The sequence below is a fragment of the Bufo bufo genome, chromosome 4 (genome assembly GCF_905171765.1).
Source record: "Bufo bufo chromosome 4, aBufBuf1.1, whole genome shotgun sequence".
Classification (NCBI taxonomy): Eukaryota; Metazoa; Chordata; class Amphibia; order Anura; family Bufonidae; genus Bufo; species Bufo bufo.
The window spans coordinates 280,000,362-280,022,707 of NC_053392.1; the positions used below are offsets into that span (position 1 = coordinate 280,000,362).

Below are 22,346 nucleotides of genomic sequence, written 5' to 3' on the forward strand. Positions count from 1 at the left end.
TTCAAATTTTCTAGTATTATGTTGCTATGGCAATATGTCTTGTATTGATATAATGTATATACAGTAAGTATAGGTGAGTGACTGAATTGCTCCAAGCATTTCACTTATTGAACATTACATTATGTTCTGTGCATTGATGTTTTTTTAACTATAGAAAATAAGAGCAGCATTTGTAAGGATGAGTATGTTCTTACTAAACTTCCACTAAATAAAAAATTATAATAAATCCTATTGAATAAGACTGGTTAGCATTAAACCAAGCACAATTCTGCTGCAGCATATTCACCACCTATGACCTTAATGACATTACCGTTGTGATATTAGCTTTGCACATTTAAGTGAGAAGGGACCTAGTCTAGATATTGTATGTACAAACATTTAATGCTGACATCTGCCACTACTGGAGATATCAGAAATATCTGATAGTTAGATGGATAGGTGTACATGTACAGTTGCAAGAAAAAGTATGTGAACCCTTTGGAATGATATGTATTTCTGCACAAATTGGTTTTAAAATGTGATCTGATCTTCATCTAAGTCACAACAATAGACAATGACAGTCTGCTTAAACTAATAAAACACAAAGAATTAAATGTTATTATGTTTTTATTGAACACACCATGCAAACATTCACAGTGCAGGTGGAAAAAGTATGTGAACCCCTAGACTAATGACATCTTCAAGAGCGAATTGGAGTGAGGTGTCAGCCAAATGGAGTCCAATCAATGAGATGAGATTGGAGGTGTTGGTTACAGCTGCTCTGCCCTATAAAAAACACACACCAGTTCTGGGTTTGCTTTTCACAAGAAGCATTGCCTGATGTGAATGATGCCTCGCACAAAAGAGCTCTCAGAAGACCTACGATTAAGAATGGTTGACTTGCATAAAGCTGGAAAGGGTTATAAAAGTATCTCCAAAAGCCTTGCTGTTCATCAGCCCATGGTAAGACAAATTGTCTATAAATGGAGAAAGTTCAGCACTGCTGCTACTCTCCCTAGGAGTGGCCGTCCTGTAAAGATGACTGCAAGAGCACAGCGCAGACTGCTCAATGAGGTGAAGAAGAATCCTAGAGTGTCAGCTAAAGACTTACAAAAGTCTCTGATATATGCTAACATCTCTGTTAGCGAATCTACGATACATAAAACACTAAACAAGAATGGATTTCATGGGAGGATACCACAGAGGAAGCCACTGCTGTCCAAAAAAAACATTGCTGCACGTTTAAAGTTTGCACAAGAGCACCTGGATGTTCCACAGCAGTACTGGCAAAATATTGAGATGAAACCAAAGTTAAGTTGTTTGTAAGAAACACACAACACTATGTGTGGAGAAAAGAGGCACAACACACCAACATCAAAACCTCATCCCAACTGTGAAGTATGGTGGTGTGGGCATCATGGTTTGGGGCTGCTTTGCTGCGTCAGGGCCTGGACGGATTTCTACCATCGAAGGAAAAATGAATTCCCAAGTTTATCAAGACATTTTGCAGGAAAACTTAAGGCCATTTGTCCACCAGCTGAAGCTCAACAGAAGATGGGTGTTGCAACAGGACAACGACCCAAAGCATAGAAGTAAATCAACAACAGAATGGCTTAAACAGAAGAAAATACGCCTTCTGGATTGGCCCAGTCAGAGTCCTGACCTCAACCCGATTGAGATGATGTGGCATGACCTCAAGAAAGCGATTCACACCAGACATCCCAAGAATATTGCTGAACTGAAACAGTTCTGTAAAGAGGAATGGTCAAGAATTACTCCTGACCGTTGTGCACGTCTTATCTGCACCTACAGGAAACGTTTGGTTGAAGTTATTGCTGCCAAAGGAGGTTCAACCAGTTATTAAATCCAAGGGTTCACATACTTTTTCCACCTGCACTGTGAATGTTTACATGGTGTGTTCATTAAAAACATGGCAACATTTAATTCTTCGTGTGTTATTAGTTTAAGCAGACTGTGATTGTCTATTGTTGTGACTTAGATGAAGATCAGATCACATTTTATGACCAATTTGTGCAGAAATCCATATCATTCCAAAGGGTTCACATACTTTTTCTTGCAACTGTATGTATTTAAGGTGTAAATTCAATAACACTGAAATTTGCCTCATTCTATTCAAAATAATGTGACTTTGATACTTACTAACGGACTACAAATTATCCCTTTTTATAAAATAAATTCTAAATCATTCATCTTTTTTGTATAAATAATCGACTGATGATTCTGAGACCATTAATCATGTCCAATGAAAATATACTGTAGAAATGTCATAATTAGAGATGAGCAAATTTTAAAAAAAATAGATTCGGCCGATTTGCCGAATTTTCCGAAAAATTTGCTTCGAACCGAATATATTCGCAGCGAATCGCAATAAAAAACGTCTATTTCCTGGCTGTAGAGAGTCTTTATAGTTGTGTAGAACACTGTGCCTTGCAGTAACACGCTTAGGGAGTCTGCTGTGGTAGTGAAACAATACTGTGAGTCAGTATGACATGCAGATGACAGACGTCTAACAACGGCAGTTGGCAGCCGCCAGCGTGCAGCACATCCTGCTATGTACCTCAGTCGAACTGCACAAAAGGCTCCTCCTCTCCGCTGCATGCTCTGGACCCGCTTTCCTGCACTGTCGCAAGCGTCCTGTTTCTTTAAGGGTTCGTGCACGCACCTGATTCCGCCTTCTCTCCAATACCGGCCAGGCACCACCTTTATAAGGGTGCTTCCCCCTTCCTGTAATGCCTGAGCAATATTGTCATTTTCTTCCGCGAAGGTTCCAGCTCGTAGTTTCTGTTGTTATCCTGCTTCCGAACTTAGCCTGTATCCTGACCTCGTCTCTGCCTGATCCTCCTGTACCTCGCTGCCCTGAAGTGTATGATTCGGATTGTGGACCACGCCTCTGTCTGCTGTTCAGCTTATTACACCTGCTGCACCGGATCTATTCAGCTCTGCTGTTCTAACAGCTCCAGCTCTGCTTAATCACTAACTCAGCTCTGCTTCATCTGACTCTGCTGCTGCGCTTCTTCCATCCAGCGACAGCTCGCTCCACCTGCTTGTATTCCCGGTGCTTGCACTGGGGCGCTCTGGTCTGCTTGGCCAGCTGCCACTTAAACGGGAAAACTCTTGCGTTAGCGACCTGGTGTCTCCCTTGCAGCTAAGACCAGCTTCCGCATCTTGGAGCGGGATAAAGGGTGAAGACCAGATTCCGCTCCCAAGTTTGACCCAAATCCAAACCGGTAAGTGGCACAGCGGGTCCACACGCGTTGGAGCGTTACAGCGTCACACTTAGAATCACTGCACACTTCACTTATTAGGGCAGTCATGGGGCCAAAACTGAACAAATAACTCAAGTATTAACTCAGCCTTACAGGTCGATGTTAGCGTCAAGAAGAAGCGCACTCCTTTTACACCCTCGTCAGCTGATTCCACATAGATGTCTACAGAACATGTTCTATGAAACGCTTATACAAGTAGAGCCCCCCGACAGAGTAGAGAGGGCGACAGCAGTAAGTTTGTGTTAACGTCACTGATTAATTTGCCCTTCCTCTGATCCGTCAGAACAATAACCCACAAAAACGGATCCTGTCTGTGGAGCATATTCCTTCACTCGGTCAGTATTTTGTCAGTAATTCATCAGTATTGCTAATGTAAAAAAAAAAACAGAAGTGGATCTAAAACAGATGACATGTGAATGGAATATTTGCATGTCTTCTGTGTTTTGTAACCACTCCTGCTTTTCACTACCAAATCATAAGCCAATTCTGATGGGACCAATACAGGCCTTACAGCTGCTACACAGACAGGATTGTGCATCTCATTTTTCCTTCCTTCTGACAGATCAGAAGAAAGGTCAAATAAATGATGATGTCACCCAGGATGAAAGGCAAAATAGTGGCCCAGTCATGAAGTGGGAGGGTGGGAACAGAATGAGAAGTCCAAAGAATGGACCTATGACATAGTGGTGAGGTGGAAGCAGCATGAGGAGACCGCAGAGTGACCCAATGGCAGGGTCTGGAGGTGGAAGCAGTATGAGGAGGCCACCGAGTGGCACAATGACAGAGTCTCTAGTTGGCAGCAGTATGAGGAGGCCAGCGAGTGGCAAGGTGGCATAGTGTGGACATGGCAGCAGCATGAGGAGACCACAGAGTGGCAAGGTGACATAGTGTGAAGATGGCAGCAGCAGGAGGAGACCACAGAGTGGCAAGGTGACATAATGTTCAGATGGCAGCATCAGCAGGATCCCACATAGTGGCAATGTGACATACTGTGGAGATGGCAGTAGCAGCAGCATCAGGATACCATAGAGCGGCAAGGTGACATAGTGTGGAGATGGCAGCAGCAGGAGCATACCACAGAGTGGCAAGGTGACATAGTGTGTTAGACAGAGAAGTGCCAGGCCCTGCACAGGGCAGTGGCAGAGGCCAAAATATTTTTGGCGCAGGCACAGGGCATGGCAGCAGGAGTCGCAGCGAGAGGCCTGAGCTCCAGATGTCATCTATCAGTCGTGTCTTGAACCAGCAACCCAGCGGTTCTTGAATGGTTGACTCGGTCATCCACTTCGTCCCAAGTGACATCAGACACCCCCAGCCAACAGTCAGTGGGTTCATCAGACACAGGGGTCGAGTCGAGGGGGAACGCGTGGGAACGGCGTTCCTGCACTTTTTTCATGGCAGGAACGCCGTTCCCTTTCAGGGCAAAAGGACCAGGAGGGAAAGCGGTGAAATCAGATTCACAGGGGGCGGAGCGGAGGCGAGGCCCTGCGTGACTCGCACTGTGCAGGGCAGGCTAAGTGAGGAGGGAAGGGGAGCGGCTTCAGTTGAGGACGGAAGACTCACTGACTGACTCCCCCCCTCCTGGCTGAGAGCTCCCCTCCTCCTATCCTGAGCCTGCGACCTACCATATAGGCAGACCACGCAGCTGCTATGGGGCCCGTGAGGAAGGGGGGGCCCTGCAGTGGAGGAGAGTCCCCGCCCCTGTCTATCTTCCTAACTGTCTCCTGTCTGCTAGCCCCGCCTCCTAGCTCCGCCTCCTGCCTGTTAGCTCCGCCCCCGCCTGATTCCTCTGGATTGCCACAACCAGTAATGAAGTAAGTGAGGACTTGTAGGTGAGGACAGTGCAGAGGTGTATGTGTGTGGAAGGGGGCAAGGTCACTCAGCTTTCCCAGGCTATTCCTCTGCACATATGCCATTCAGAACAGGAGGGAAGCTGGGTGTCACTACATTATGTAATGTGACTCAGCTTTCCTGATGTCCTGCATGGCACAAGTGCAGAGGCATGAGAAGATATGAGGGTTGTGTTACTCAGCTTTCTCATGTCTCTCCACATGTGCCATGCAGGAGAGCAGAAAAGCTGGGTGCTATTACATCATGTAATGTCACTCAGATTTCCTGCTATCCTGCAAGGCATAAAAGCTATGGGGCCCAATGATTTCTGTGTACGCCCCTGCCTGACTGTCTGCTGAGGTGAGCATGGCTGGACCATCCGACCAGACCGGGGTCCTGGTGGTCCGGTCCAGGCCAGTCTAAGTGTCTGTGACTGTCCCTGAGTGAGTCCGGGGGCCCTAACCCGCCTGGTGGGAGCGCCGGTGGCCAGCAGCCCCAGACCAGACCAGTCAATACCCCCTCTTTTATCTCAGTCAGTACTCTCATCAGATGTGACTGCAGGCAGCACAGCAGCAGGCCAGAAGAGATCGATCAGCCAGGATTAATGTGCACAGCCTGGGTGGGAGGCCCCCCTTACCCTGGCCTTAGGCAAGTGACAAACTGCCCCCCCCTCCTCAATCTTAGGCAAGTGACAAACCCAGCTCTGCTACATCTACAATGAGCAACTACAACAAATGTAATGCCAAACTGCAGTTCCTCTATGCGATTGTGATGCCTCAGATAGCTTCCACTGAACCCACAGCCTGTGGATCCAGTGGAAGCTATCCAAGGCATCACATAGAGGAACTGCAGTTTGGCATTACATTTGTTGTAGTTGCTCATTGTAGATGTAGAAGAGCTGAGTTTGTCACTTGCCTAAGACTGAGGGAGGGCAGTTTGTCACTTGCCTAAGCGAGGCCTCCCACTGTGCACATTAATCCTGGCTGATCGATCGCTGCTGCTCTCACATCTGATGAGAGATTTCCTAAGGGGGTATTGACTGGCATTAGGGACGGGCTGGTGGATGAGGGCAGCCACCCGGTCCTGCCTATGGATCACCCAGTTTGCACTTAGCTATGCCCAGGCCCCATGCCAGGGGGTCCCTGATGTATTAACTGACCAATAACATGGAGATCCCAGTGCCAGCTGCCTTGCTGGTGGACGATTGGCATATACTTATGCTGTGGGCCACAGCAGAAGTATTTGCCAATCGTCCACCAGCAAGGCAGCTGGCACTGGGATCTCCATGTTTATTTCATGTTAATTTTGCAGTTGTTTGTGTAAACTGGCACTTTACAATAAATTTTGCACGGAATTTTCAGCGAAATATATATTTATTAATTTTTTTTGGGGGGGGGGGGGGGGGTTGCAGTGGATCTTGGGTGAGTTCCCACACTTTTTTCCCCAGGACTTGACCCCTGATCAGACACAACCCTTAGTTGGCATGGCCCGGGAGCAGGCCCTCTGCACTCATCTGTCCTTAACCTTCCTCTGTCATTTTTTTCCCCTAAGCCAGAGAAGTATTATATGCTGTGGGCTCAGCTCTTCTATACAGCGAGCGTGAGCTACTAGAAGACAGTCAGCAGCTACTGGCCAGCCAAGATGTGGAGGAGAGACGTAGTGATGAGGAGAGTGGGTGGGAGCTGGTGTTGCGAGCGGTCAGGCTCCTGACCCAGAGACTATTGAGGAGGACATTAGTGACGTGCAGACAGTACTCGATGATGATGATATAGCTGATCACACTTGGGAGCTGGGTGAATTAAGGGCTTCATCATCACCTGGGTAAGAGGATGGCAGCTTGCCCGTGAGGCAGCAGCAGAGCCAGTCGGGAATCAGCAGGGTGGCAGCAGTGGAAGGCTGGGAGTAAAACGTGCCCGGGGTAGACCACCCGCTTTGCAGGAGCCTACCTGCCCGGAAAGTAGTGTTCAGCGGTTCACAGAAGCAGTGGCGGTAGCAGTCAGTTAGTGTGGAGTGTTGAGGGAAAAATCGCCTACTCGGCGGTGTGGCAGTTTTTTGTTAAGCCGTTGGAGGAGGTTAACATGGCCATTTGTAGAATCTGTGGGCAGAGGGTGAAGCGTGGCCACGGTGCCAATGTTGACACCACAGCCCTGCGTCAACATATGCAGCGTCACCATAAAGTGGCCTGGGAGTACAGTGGCTCCCATGTGGTGGTCCTGCCTGCCGCAGCAACCGCTGCATCACCCAGTGGCACGCACCTGATTTCAGGTAGTCAAGGCTCCACCACCTGAGCCGAAGGGTTCTGTCTGTCCTTCCCATCATCTGCTGGTCCAGATGCTCCTGCTCCTTCTCCTACTCCTCGTAAGTCATTCCATCAGCAATCGATCACCGAAGCGATTGCCAAGAGACAACAGTATGTGTGCACTCATCCAATGGTGCAAAAGCTGAATGTGCTCCTGGCCAAGTTACTGGTGCTGCAGTCCCTCCCTTTCCAAGTGGTGGACTCTGCACCTTTCAGAGTACTGATGGCTTGTGTCGAGCCGAGGTGGAGAGTCCCAAGCATTTGCTAAAAAGGCAGTACCAGCCCTGCACACGTATGTAGAACAAAAGGTGGGCCAGTCCTTGAGCCTGTCGGTGTCTGCCAAAGTGCACGGCAGTGCTGATGTGTGGAGCTATAACTACGGTCAGAGACAATACATGTCCTTTACGGCCCACTAGGTGGATGTGGTTCCTGCACAGTCACACCAGCAACTTGGCCAGGTGATGCCGCTTGTCCGCCTCTGCCTCCTCATCTTCCACCGTGTCCTCAGCCTCCACTGCAGGGACAATTCACAGTGCCCCTCCAGCATACCACATGTGCAGGGCATGGCGGTGTCACGCTGTTCTGCACCTCGTTTGCCTGGGTGAACGGAGTCACACACGGGAGGAACTCCTCCATGTCCTTCATCAAGGAATCGAATCCTTGCCTGCTACACAACAACTTAAAATCAGAACCATGGTGACCGACAACGGGAAGAACATGGTGTCGGCGCTGCGTCAAGGAGGGCTGAGCCATGTGCCCTGCACGGCACACGTGTTCAATCTGGTTGTCAAGCGGTTCCTGAAGTCTTCCACCCATCTGCAAGACATCGTAAAAATGGCCAGGAAACTTTGCATGCACTTCAGCAACTTGTATACCGCAAAGCACACCCTCCTTGAGCTGCAGCGGCAGAACGAGGCCACCGAGTTTTTTAACGCGATTCACCACAAATAAACTCGGATCGAACCAATTTTTTTTTTTAATTTAGAAAAATGAATACCCCCATGTAAGAGTTGATTTTCTGACCTTTGAAACGCTAGTATGCTTGGACAGCGAAATGGCCTCATCTTAGTATAGCGCACTGCTTGATTGAAGTCTGTTTAGTTCATTAATGTAGAATATCTTATTGAACAGGTACCATAAAAAACTCATAGCAATGTAGATATAGGTTTGATATAGTGATATATTTTAAAGATAACACCATGCCATCTCCGATACAAAGATATATTTTATTTTATGCTGTTCTTTTGTTTTAGTTATGCAAATAACCACAATAACTTTCTCAACAGACAGAGAATATTTCATTTGAAGAAATGAAAAAATATATTAGACAAGAAGTTTTACGAATATTTGAAGGTAAGAAAAAGCACATGTAAGCAATGAATATCTATTGCGAGCTACTGTACCTATCATTACATCCTTTATTCATGCACTGCTCTGTATTCTGCCATTAGCTGGGCTATTTTTCACACTAGTCCTGAGTTATTATAAACCATACTGTGTTAGTTTTATTCTGTGAGGGGTTTTATAACTTAAGTTGTTCCATAAAATAAGGCAGAATTTATTCTTTGAATTGCTAAAAAGTTAATGCCATACATATAGCAGCATATTCTTCTATAGTATGTCCTGTTCTTTCCATGACATTCTTTTAACTACTCTTCCTATATATTTTTGCATGTATTTCAATAAGAATTATTTCTACATTAAACTTAAAAGGATTGCCCATGAAAAAAATATTAATTAAGGTTCCAAAGTGTATATCCAATGCCATAGTGAGAGCCTTGATGTGTGTCAAGAAGCAGATTCTTAAGCTCTGGATATCTGCTAGCATTCCTTCGATCACAGTTGGAAAAATACGTTGAATAATATGATCTGGTATGAAAACGGTTTATGTATGTATGAAAGATATTATGATAAATTCAGAGCTGCCTGTACTCCGTGCATCTCGTCATTACCTAAAGAAGTTTCGGGTTTTCTGAAATAAGATTTTTTTTTCCCCCCTCTTTCCAGTTTAGAAAGGGTTTGGAAATATAGGTAACTATTATAAATAAAATTTGTATGCTGTCTGGTTTTTTGGTGGACCCATAGAAATGAATAGGTCTTGAGCTATAGGCAAAAAATGCGCATCGGACACAGATGCAAAATACAGTCGTGTGCATGAGGCCTTACTTGGATACATTTAATGAGGTGACCACATGCGCTATTGCTATTTGTATTATTCCCCTCTACTTTAGACCCAATGACCTTGACCCCTCCACTTCATTAAACCAGGGAAATATTAATAAGTAGAATTTTTTTTTTTTTTATGTTGTCTGGGGTTGCATCTTATAGTCCAAAAAATAAACTGTATAACCAGAGATGCAGCAGTTTCCCATTAAGTGCAAGAATTTTTCACATCAAAATGTGTTATTTGTGGTTTTACAAATAAGCAAAGCTCCTGAATTATTTCACCTCAGTGATGTATCACAGTATGTTCCGAAAATTTTTATCTGCCAGTTAAAACCAGATAGCGACACATATCCTTTTTTTCAAATCTTTCAGTATTTTTTATTGTAGATTTTTTTTTAATTCTATTTGCTAAACATGATTTATAGGGCAGCCATCTTGCCTGAGCTGTTCTTAAGAGCATTTAGAAAGCATTAAGAAAATTGTTTTACAGGGGCCACATGGGCCATAGACACAATGGTCTGGAGGGGATCTCATTGACATCTTTGGTAGATTTTTCTAGGCATGCTCTGTGACCTGGGCAGAGGTCATTGTACAAGTAAAGAATAGATAAGATTTGACAATCAACTATTGTGAATGGTAGATTCTGTGTTATCTATACACAGATATGATATAATTACAGGCAGGATTAGAATGACAGACAAGCAGATAACTACAGTAAAGTGATCTGTACAGACCAAGAAGTGGCACCTATTATTAGACTTAGTGACCAGTGTGAGAGCTGCAGGATTTTATTATTTTTGTTGAATATAAATATTGACATGGAAAATTAAAAATATCATCAAAACTTATTTAAAAATATGTTAAAAATAAAAATGTGATTTAAACAATAGGTCATTTTTTGATGACACATTCCCTTTAAGGAAGTAGTCCAGGGTCTAACACAGTTTTTTTTGTTGTGTGTGGCAGCAGCGATATATATTTTTAGCGCAACCTGCGCTAAATTGCTAAAACTTAACAGACCCAAAAGTCCTTTTAGGACTATTGTGTGCGGCTGCAATATCTATTTTTAGCACATCCTACGCTAAATAGCGTACAATAGTTAGGCCGCTGCAGACAGCGACATTAGCTGCACCACATCTCCAGTGTAAAGTGCTCGCATCCAAAAAATATCTGACATCCAGTGTACTTTTTCCGTAGACGGTGTCTGCTGCGGACAGTGACATTAGCTGCGCCACATCTCCTGTGTAAAGTGTGTGCATTCCAAAAATATCTGTGACATACAGTGTACTTTTTCAATAGACGGTGTCCGCTTCTGACAGTGACATAATCAGTGCCATATCTGCAGTGTAAAGTGTGCGCTTAAAAAATGTATCTGTGACATACAGTGTACTTTTTCCGTAGACGGTGTCCGCTGCGGACAGTGACATTAGCTGCGCCACATCTCCAGTGTAAAGTGTGCGCATCCAAAAAATATCTGTGACATCCAGTGTACTTTTTTCGTAGACGGTGTCCGCTGCGGACAGTGACATTAATTGCGCTACATCTTCAGTGTAAAGTGTGCACATCCAAAAAATATCTGACATCCAGTGTACTTTTTCAATAGACGGTGTACGCTGCGGACAGTGACATTAGCTGCGCCACATCTCCAGTGTAGTGTAAAGTGTGCGTATCCAAAAAATATCTGTGACATCCAGTGTAGGAAACAGGAGTACCCATGGAAGTTTAATTCCATCTTTTCAGCATGGGTGGGCAGAAGAGGAGGATGAGGAGATTGAGAGTGATGACGACAGCAAAGTCTTGCCTGTTGGTACTTTGGCACCCATAGCTGACTTCATGTTAGGCTGCCTTACCCGCGACCCTTGTGTTATACGCATTTTAGACAACACGGATTACTGGTTGTTTACCCTTCTCGACCCCCGCTACAAAGAGATCTCTCATCTCTCATTCCTCTGGTGGAGAGGACGAGCGAAACGGTGCAATACCGGAAGATCCTTGTTGAAAAATTACCCTAAAAATTTCCATCTGACAACGCTGGCAGCAGAGTCTGCAGTTTCTTGGCCAACCGAGGAGGGGGGACAAGGGGAACACGCAGCAGTTCCAAAAGAGGCAGGGCAACACTCTCCAAAGCCTGGGACAGTTTCATGACACCCCGCCAGCACCCTCTCCCTGATGCGCGGCCTAGTGTCACAAGGAGGGAAAAATATTGGAAGATGGTAAAGGAGTACATAGCAGACTGTGTCAGCATCCTCAATGATCCCTCAGTGACTTACAACTACTGGGTGTCCAAGCTGGACACGTGGCACGAACTGGCACTCTACGTCTTGGAAGTGCTGGCCTGCCCTGCCGCCAGCGTTTTGTCTGAGCGGGTATTTAGTGCTCCTGGTGGCATTTTAACAGATAAGTGTATCCGCCTGTCAACTGAAAATGCTGACAGGTTGAGTCTTATAAAAATGAAAAAGGCCTGGATTGACCATGACTTCTCGACTCCACCAGAGGAAAGCTGCTGAACATAAAGGCACTTTAAATCTGTTGTTTATAATGTACTGAATACACTGTATTCCCATGCACCCTTTCCAGCACAAACAAGGGTATATGGTTGAATCTCCTTTTTCTCACCCTCCTTCTCCTCTTCCATCATATCAACATGCTTATTCGTCGCATATATGCCCTTCGCATTTAATGTTTTACTGGGTCAGCTCACCAGCAGGCCCCCGCATATAATTTTTTAGAGGGTCAGCTCACCAGCAGGCCCTCGCATATAATGTTTTACAGGGTCAGATCACAGCAGGCCCTCACATATAATTTTTTAGAGGGTCAGCTCACCAGCAGGCCCTCGCATATAATGTTTTACAGGGTCAGCTCACCAGCAGGCCTTTACCTACAATGTTTTACAGGGTCAGCTGACCAGCAGGCCCTCGCATATAATCTTTTAGAGGGTCAGCTCACCAGCAGGCCCTCGCATATAATGTTTTACAGGGTGAGCTCACCAGCAGGTATTCACCTACAATCTTTTACAGAGTCAGCTCACCTGAAGGTCCTCGCATATAATTTTTTAGAGGGTCAGCTCACTAGCAAGCCCTCACCTACAATGTTTTACAGGGTCAGCTGACCAGCAAGCCCTCGCATATAATGTTTTAGAGGGTTAGCTCACCAGCAGGCCCGCACCTAAAATCTTTTACAGGGTCAGCTCACCTGCAGACCCACACCTAAAATCTTTTACAGGGTCAGCTCACCAGCAGACCCTTACATATAATTTTTTAGAGGGTCAGCTCACCAGCAGGCCTTCACCTACAATCTTTTACAGGGTCAGCTCACCTAATGGCCTTCACATATAATGTTTTAGAGGGTCAGCTCACCTGCAGGCTCTCACCTACAACCTTTTAGAGGGTCAGCTCACCAGCAGGCCCTCGCATATAATTTTTTAAAGGGTCAGCTCACCAGCAGACCCGCACCTACAATCTTTTACAGGGTCAGCTCACCCGCAGGCCCGCACCTAAAATCTTTTACAGGGTCAGCTCACCTGAAGCCCCGCACCTACAATCTTTTACAGGGTCAGCTCACCTGCAGGCCCGCACCTAAAATCTTTTACAGGGTCAGCTCACCTGTAGCCCCGCACCTAAAATCTTTTACAGGGTCAGCTGACCTGCAGGCCCTAACCTAATTATACCTAATAGAAAATTTGCTCGCATGCTGCCGTTTCTCAGGCTCCCTCTCCAGAATCGAACCATGATTCCCCGTTACCCATGGTCACCATGGTTTGCGCTGAAAATAACATTGAAAGTTGATAGGGCAGACATCCGAATGGACCGTCACCGCCACGGGGACGTGCAATCGGCCCCAGGTTATCTAGAGTCACCAAAGCAGCAGCAGGCCCATGTTTTAGATGATCAAATCAGCAGGCCCTTGCTCCAAATGTTTTTGATGGTAACCAGCAGGCCATCAATCATAATTTTTCACGGGTGTGTATGATGCCCTCCTTTATGTGCAATAAAGGGTGTATTGGAGTGCCGGTGCCTTGGAAAGGCAACCCTTTCACTTAGTGCATAGGCTTTATGAGTGTAGGAGTCCCACTATCTGAACAATGGTACCACAATGTGAATGATTCCCTCCTTTATGTGATATACAGGTTGTATCGGAGTGCCTCTTCCTTGTAATTTTTGGCAGCACTTGCACTTTATATACAAGTAAATATACAGGAAAGAATGTTTACTAACAATTTTTCCTCTAAAATCAATTTTATCTTCGGTTTTGTGCGTATTATTGTCAGTCTGTAAAAGTGGCGTACTATTCGGACAACATCGTTCCCAGCAGCGACCTGCAAGTACAAGATGCATCCAGACATCCTCCCCATGCTGTTCCCGAACCATTTTGGTGGTGTTTCCATCAACTTCTCACCTTTTCATATGAACCAGGCACCCTCCCCACTGATTTCCATTATACTCGTGTGCTCGGTAGAGCACCCGAGCATCCCGATGTGTTCAGCCAGAGCACCCGAGCACTTTGGTGCTCGATCAACACTAATGATGTATTTTCCATTTAAAAAATTGTCATCAATACAATATTCCCTGTAGGCCAGAATTACTGTATTTTATCAGGCATCTTTAGTAAAATGTATAATTTCTGTTGCTCTTTTCTTATTCTCTGACTTATTTTTATGTCCTTAAAACAAAAAAGCAGCCTAAATGATTTGATGAATGTAGTGTTTTTTACTGAATGATGTGGAAATCACTTTTATACTCAGCAGAGAAGTGGTAAACTTAGTTTGGAGGACTGAGCAGATGAGTACTGGGGTGCCCAGACCCTAACAAATGTCTATGTGTCACGGGGTTCCGAAGGTGCACTCAGTCCCCCATTGCCCGCAGAACTGTTGCTTAGCTTTTGGAATGAGGTTCTGTGTTTGACCTCATTCCCAGGGCGGCTTTACTAGCTGGGTGGCTCCCTGCTCCTAGTCTGCCTTGAGCGCCGAGTTGATCACTCGGTGCTCGACTGGTTGGTCTGTCGGTCATGTGACGCTGGCCACGTCACATGACCCTCACTCCCCACTATAAATACAGGCAGCCTGCTGGCTACAGGTTGCCTGTTAATTTCTAGGTTCCTGGCTATTTGTTGGACTGCTGAATACTTACCTGATCCTGTTCCTGACCATCCTTTTGCCTGCTCCTCTTGTACTGCGCTTCCGTCCTGGTATTGTGACCTCGGCTCCCACCTGACTACTCTCTTAGGACTCCTCTTGTACTTCTCTGCTCTCCTGGTATTTATGACCCCGGCTTCTCCTGACAATTCTCTGCTTGCTCCATTTGTACTTTGCAGCTTTCCTGGTATTGACTCGGTCTGTTCACGTCCTGTTGTTTGTCTGTCTGTCATCCCTGCACTTACTCCAAGTTAGGGATTGCCGTCCAGTTGTCCCCTGTCATTAGGACTCGTGAGGCAAGTAGGCAGGGCCAGGGGTAAGGGTGGAGAGCAGTGGTCACTTCCCTTCCCCCTGTGTGTGTGTGTACGCGACCGTTACAGATTAACAGGCCCAATAACCACTGTATTATGAATCCTCTGGTGACCCTGACTGACCATGTCTCTAATCTGACGCAGAGGGTGCAGGAGTTAGGGGAAAAACTCAGTTCTTTTGAGTTAGGGCAAGGTTCTTCCACTCCTCAGGCCTCCAGTCCGCATTTTGAGCCCCAGATTAAGCTCCCAGAACCCTTTTCTGGAGACCGGAGGAAGTTTCTCTCTTTTAAGGAGAGTTGCAAACTTTACTTCCGTTTGCGCCCCGTGTCCTCTGGCCCCGAGAGTCAACGCGTGGGCATTATCATTTCCCGATTACAGGGTGATCCCCAGGACTGGGCGTTCTCTTTACCTGCTGGCACCAGTTGTTTATATTCTGTGGAGGGGTTCTTTCAGGCCTTGGGTACCCTCTATGATGAACCAGACAGGGCTCTAGTAGCCGAGACGGCTCTAAAGGCACTGGTTCAGGGCAATTTACCAGCGGAGGATTATTGCACCCAATTCAGAAGGTGGTGTGTCCCCTCAGGATGGAACGAACCAGCCCTGAAGAGTCAGTTCAGGTCAGGTCTGTCTGATAAATTAAAGGATCTTCTGGTCAGTTATCAACTTCCAGAGACCTTAGAGGAGATGATGACCCTTGTTGTCCGACTTGACCGACGGGTTAGAGAGAGACGACAGGAACAACAGTTCTCTTCCCAGATGGTGGTCCAGCCAGAGGCCTATCCCAGAGACAATGCTGAGGTCTCCACCGAGAAACCCATGCAGGTTGGCATGACCCGAGGGAATCTTCGCCGCAGACGTGGAGAATGCTTTTACTGTGGAGATCCTGACCATTGGATCAACCAGTTTTCTAAGAAGGTCCTCTCTGTCAAGTCTCCTAAGACAAGGCAACCTAAAGACCAGGTACACCCTGAATTTTCTAAATGTAAGCTTTCGGTACCCATTACGATTTCTCTGGAAGTAGATAAATGGCCGGGTAAGGCCTTTATTTATTCTGGCTCAGCGGCTAGCTTTATTGACTCTGAGTATGCTGTAAGATTGGGTATTCCTATGTTTGCCTTACCAACTCCTATCCATGTCATTGCTATTGATGCTACTCCTCTTATTGGTGGTACGGTGAGCTTATGTACCTCGGAGATTTCTCTAACCGTGGGTGTGTGCCACTCAGAGAGATGTTCGCTTCTAGTCCTGGAAAACCTACCTGCTGAGGTGGTACTAGGGTTGCCTTGGCTCCGACTACATAACCCCACTATAGATTGGTCCAATGGGGAGTTGGTGAGATGGGGGCCTAAGTGTGACTCGTGCTTGTCTGTGGTACAGGCTGGGGTCTCAGTAAAGTCTGATACTTTACCCTCTGTTGTTAAAGAATATTCTGATGTATTCTCATCACCAACCCCGGAGGTTCTACCCCCCCATAGACCTTATGATTGTACCATAGAGTTAGTAGAGGGGGCCAAGTTTCCTAAAGGACGAATTTATAATCTTTCTATGCCCGAACGCAAGGCCATGGAAGATTATATTAAGGAGAGCCTTGGTAAAGGGCATATTAGACCTTCTGTCTCTCCTATGGGGGCGGGGTTTTTCTTCGTTAAGAAAAAAGATGGTGGTCTTAGGCCATGTATCGATTACCGGAGATTAAATAAAATCACTGTCCAGAATAGATACTCCCTCCCATTGATTCCGGATTTATTTAACCAGGTTCTGGGGGCAACCTGGTTTTCCAAAATTGACCTGAAAGGGGCATACAATCTAATCCGAATCAAGGAGGGAGACGAATGGAAGACGGCGTTCAATACTCCGGTAGGACACTTTGAATATGTGGCACAATTACTTTGCAGTGCTGGAACTTCATTTATCATTGTTTTGCTATCAAAGGACTTACTTACCTGTTCCGTGCACCAGGGGCTGATTAAATCTACTAAAGGTCAGCTGGAATTTTACTGTGGAAATAAAATTACCACAAATCACAGCGCCAAGCATAGGCAGTCACCTATCTTATCACAGACTATGAATTGCATAGGCTACTTACTGAAAAATCTGGTATTATTAAAAGACATTGTGACTAGAAAGTTGCAGTGTGTACAGAGTCTTATGGCAGTTATTAAAAACCTTTTGGAAAACCCCTAAAACATCAGCATCTGCTGCCTGCCCCGCACAGCGAGGCGCAGCCCACACAGAGCGATGCTCCCAAGAGCTCCCCACAGATCCAGCACAAGCTTGTGACCCTGAGCAAGGCCATTCAGGGAAAGAACAGAGTGAGTACCGTGCCCTGTTTCTTGCCCTCTATAGACTCCCTGGATTCAGCTGGCCTCAGTAGAGTTCTTACAGTAGTCCATTTACGCAGGTGCCCTCTGTAGGGTTGGTATCATTAGTTGCCCTTTGTAGGGTCCATGGAATCAGTGGTCATCCATAGGGTCAATTAATTCAGCTGCTCTCTATAGGGTCCATAGCTTGAACTGGTCCATGGATTCAGCTCTTCAAATGAAAGATCCATGAATTTTGCTGTCCTCTTTAGGATCTATTGAATCAGTGGTCATTCATAGGGTCCATGGATATAGCTACCCTATATAGGTTCCATGGATATAGCTACCCTATATAGGGTCCATGGATATAGCTACCCTATATAGGGTCCATGGATATAGCTACCCTATATAGGGTCCTTGAATTCATCTTCCCTTTATAGGGTCCATGGATTCAGCTGCCCACTATAGGGTTCATGAATATGGCTGCCCTCTATAGGGTCCATGGATTTGGCTGCCCTCTATAGCATCCATGGACCCTATAGAGGGCAGACATCCATATACACAGGGGGCAAAATGGATATATATACAGAGGGGAAAATGGTAGATATATAAAGAGCGGTCAAAGTGGGAATATATATTGGCTCAGGGGGGGTGAGGGCCTAATTCAAAGTTTGCCCTGGGACTCATAGACCTCTAGTTACGCCACTGCATGTGTATATGTGTTTCTTCATATGCTTGTGCTGGCTGTCATGCAGATTGGAGAGGCAGTCGGCCCCCAGGATGGTACGGACTGAATCCGGCCAGTGCAGGGACACCAGCTTGTGCTCCCTCAGGAGGATCTGCCGCATGTTTTTTAGTGCTCATGATGCGCATGGTCCGGGTTCCAAACAGATGTGTCTTGTACTTTGAGCTTCAGTTGCAGGAATTTATGTCTCTGTAGCGCAATCTGCAAGGTTTATCCAATAAAAAAGCCCCATAGTGCCAGTGGGCAGCGGGTACTGGCAGCCGGGGTCTCTGCAGTTGTAACAGTACCGCTCCCACAGCTTGACTGCAGTGAGCAGAAGCAGGACTGGCAGCACAGATCACTGGTGACCAGGGTGTACTGCTCCATGGTAGTGGCTATGTGACAGTGGCTCCCCTCCATACCATAGTGCTACAGAGACGTAAATTCCTGCAACAGAAGCGCTGAAAGTATGGACACATATACAAGACGCATCTGTTTGGAACCCCCGACCGTACGCATCATAGGCACTGAAAACGTGCAGCAGATCCTTCTGAGGGACCACAAGCTGGTGTCCGTGCACTGGCTGGAATCAGTCCGTACCATCCTGGGGGCCGACTGCCTCTCCAATCTACATGACAGCCAGCACAAGCACATGAAGAAGGTCATCGTACAAGCCTTCTCCAGGGAAGCCCTGGAGAACTATGTACCCATCATGGAGGAGGAGATGTGTGTGTGTATATATATATATATATATATATATATATATAATGTATATATATATATATATATATATATATATATATATATGTGTGTATATATACACATGTATATATGTGTGTATATATACACAGGTATATATGTGTGTGAAAACATGTGTATATAGAAATATGGTGTGTGTATATACACTGCTCAAAAAAATAAAGGGAACACAAAAATAACACATCCTAGATCTGAATTAATTAAATATTCTTCTGAAATACTTTGTTCTTTACATAGTTGAATGTGCTGACAACAAAATCACACAAAAATTAAAAAATGGAAATCAAATTTTTCAACCCATGGAGGTCTGGATTTGGAGTCACACTCAAAATTTAAGTGGAAAAACACACTACAGGCTGATCCAACTTTGATGTAATGTCCTTAAAACAAGTCAAAATGAGGCTCAGTAGTGTGTGTGGCCTCCACGTGCCTGTATGACCTCCCTACAACGCCTGTGCATGCTCCTGATGAGGTGGCGGACGGTCTCCTGAGGGATCTCCTCCCAGACCTGGACTAAAGCATCTGCCAACTCCTGGACAGTCTGTGGTGCAACGTGACGTTGGTGGATAGAGCGAGACATGATGTCCCAGATGTGCTCAATTGGATTCAGGTCTGGGGAACGGGCGGGCCAGTCCATAGCATCAATGCCTTCGTCTTGCAGGAACTGCTGACACACTCCAGCCACATGAGGTCTAGCATTGTCTTGCATTAGGAGGAACCCAGGGCCAACCGCACCAGCATATGGTCTCACAAGGGGTCTGAGGATCTCATCTCGGTACCTAATGGCAGTCAGGCTACCTCTGGCGAGCACATGGAGGGCTGTGCGGCCCTCTAAAGAAATGCCACCCCACACCATTACTGACCCAATGCCAAACCGGTCATGCTGGAGGATGTTGCAGGCAGCAGAACGTTCTCCATGGCGTCTAAAGACTCTGTCACGTCTGTCACATGTGCTCAGTGTGAACCTGCTTTCATCTGTGAGGATCACAGGGCGCCAGTGGCGAATTTGCTAATCTTGGTGTTCTCTGGCAAATGCCAAACGTCCTGCACGGTGTTGGGCTGTAAGCACAACCCCCACCTGTGGACGTCGGGCCCTCATATCACCCTCATGGAGTCTGTTTCTGACCGTTTGAGCAGACACATGCACATTTGTGGCCTGCTGGAGGTCATTTTGCAGGGCTCTGGCAGTGCTCCTCTTGTTCCTCCTTGCACAAAGGCGGAGGTAGCGGTCCTGCTGCTGGGTTGTTGCCCTCCTACGGCCTCCTCCACGTCTCCTGATGTACTGGCCTGTCTCCTGGTAGCGCCTCCATGCTCTGGACACTACGCTGACAGACACAGCAAACCTTCTTGCCACAGCTCGCATTGATGTGCCATCCTGGATAAGCTGCACTACCTGAGCCACTTCTGTGGGTTGTAGACTCCGTCTCATGCTACCACTAGAGTGAAAGCACCGCCAGCATTCAAAAGTGACCAAAACATCAGCCAGGAAGCATAGGAACTGAGAAATGATCTGTGGTCACCACCTGCAGAACCACTCCTTTATTGGGGGTGTCTTGCTAATTGCCTATAATTTCCACCTGTTGTCTATCCCATTTTCACAACAGCATGTGAAATTGATTGTCACTCAGTGTTGCTTCCTAAGTGGACAGTTTGATTTCACAGAAGTGTGATTGACTTGGAGTTACATTGTGTTGTTGAGGTGTTCCCTTTATTTTTTTGAGCAGTGTATATATATATATATAAATACAGACATATTAGGAATCGCCACGTCCGTAACAACCTGCTGTATAAAAGTATAACATAACCGACTGTCTCAGGTAAACAGCAAGAAAAAAAAAAATTATATATATATATATATATATATATATATATAAAATATATAATATTATACAAAAGTGTAATACAGTCCTGATCAAACGTTTAAGACCACTTAAAAAATGGCAACAAATCATATTTTACATTGTTGGATCTTAACAAGGTTCCAAATAGAGCTTCAACATGAAACAAGAAGAAATGAGAGTCAGACAAAACATTTTTTGAGCATTCAATTAATTTAAAATAACGATTAAACTGAAACAGGCTGTTTTTCCGCTGGTCCAAATTTTAGGACCACATGCCTTTAAAAGGCCAAATCTGTGCAAAGATGTGGATTCATTGTCATTTTCTGTCAGGTAGTCACACATTGTGATGGCAAAGGCAAAAAAACTCTCCCTTTTTGAACGTGCTCGGGTTGTTGAACTGCATAAGCAGGGTCTCTCACAGCGCGCCATCGCTGCTGAGGTGGGACGCAGTAAGACAGTCATTTGGAATTTCTTAAATGGTCCTGAGGGTTATGGAACAAAAAAGTAAAGTGGAAGACCCAACAAAAATTTCATCAGCACTGAGCCGGAGGATCCATTTGGCTGTCCGTCAAGACACTGGACGATCCTTAACCCAAATTAAGGCCCTTACTGGTGCTGACTGCAGCCCCATAATCTTTAGACGGCATCTGAGACTGAGGGGCTTCAAAAACAAAAAACGTCTTCAAAGACCTTGTCTCCTTGAACGCCACAGAACTGCTCGTTTTGACTTTGCAAGAGAGCACCAAACATGGGACATTCAAAGGTAGAAGAAAGTTTTATTCTCTGATGAGAAAAAATGTTACCTTGATGGTCCTGATGGTTTCCAACGTTACTGGCATGACAAGCAGATCCCACCTGAGATGTTTTCTACGCGCCACAGTGGAGGGGGCGCGATAATGGTCTGGGGTGCTTTTTCCTTCAGTGGAACAATGGAGCTTCAGGAAGTGCAGGGGCGTCAAACGGCCGCTGGCTATGTCCAGATATTGCAGAGAGCATTCCTCATGACTGAGGGCCCTCGTCTGTGTGGTAACGACTGGGTTTTTCAACAGGACAACGCTACAGTACACAATGCCCGCAGGACAAGGGACTTCTTCCAGGAGAATAACATCACTCTTTTGGCCCATCCTGCGTGTTCCCCTGATCTAAATCCAATTGAGAACCTTTGGGGATGGATGGCAAGGGAAGTTTACAAAAATGGACAACAGTTCCAGACAGTAGATGGCCTTCGTGCGGCCGTCTTCACCACTTGGAGAAATGTTCCCACTCACCTCATGGAAACGCTTGCATCAAGCATGCCGAGACGAATTTTTGAAGTGATAAACAATAACGGCGGAGCTACTCATTACTGAGTTCATATTTGGAAGTTGGATTTCTGTTTTGGGGGGGTTTCGTTTTTTTTTGGAGGTGTGGTCCTAAACTTTTGATCAGCTGAAAAACAGCCTGTTTCAGTTTATTCGTTGTTTTCATTAAATTAAATGCTCAAATTTTTTTTGTCTCACTCCCATTTCTTCTTGTTGCATGTTGAAGCTCTACTTGGAACCTTGTTAAGATCCAGCCATGCTAAATATGATTTTTTGGTGGTCTTAAACTTTTGATCAGGACTGTACCAAGCGATCAAAAAGTCATATGTACCCCAAAATAATACCAATAAAACCACTATCTCATCCTGCAAAAAATTAGCCCTTACATAAGACAATCGCCCAAAAAGTAAAAATAAAGTCT

The 22,346-nt window shown here is 45.8% G+C and overlaps 1 protein-coding gene across 1 annotated transcript in view; it reads left to right on the plus strand.

Moving 5' to 3' along the window:
* Positions 1-22,346, plus strand: part of LOC120998109 (collagen alpha-1(XIX) chain-like) — a 378,018-nt gene that overhangs the window by 291,094 nt on the left and 64,578 nt on the right. The window contains exon 24 of the mRNA XM_040428629.1: positions 8,679-8,745. Coding sequence (XP_040284563.1) covers positions 8,679-8,745 — 67 coding nt within the window. The remainder of the gene's footprint in view (positions 1-8,678; positions 8,746-22,346) is intronic.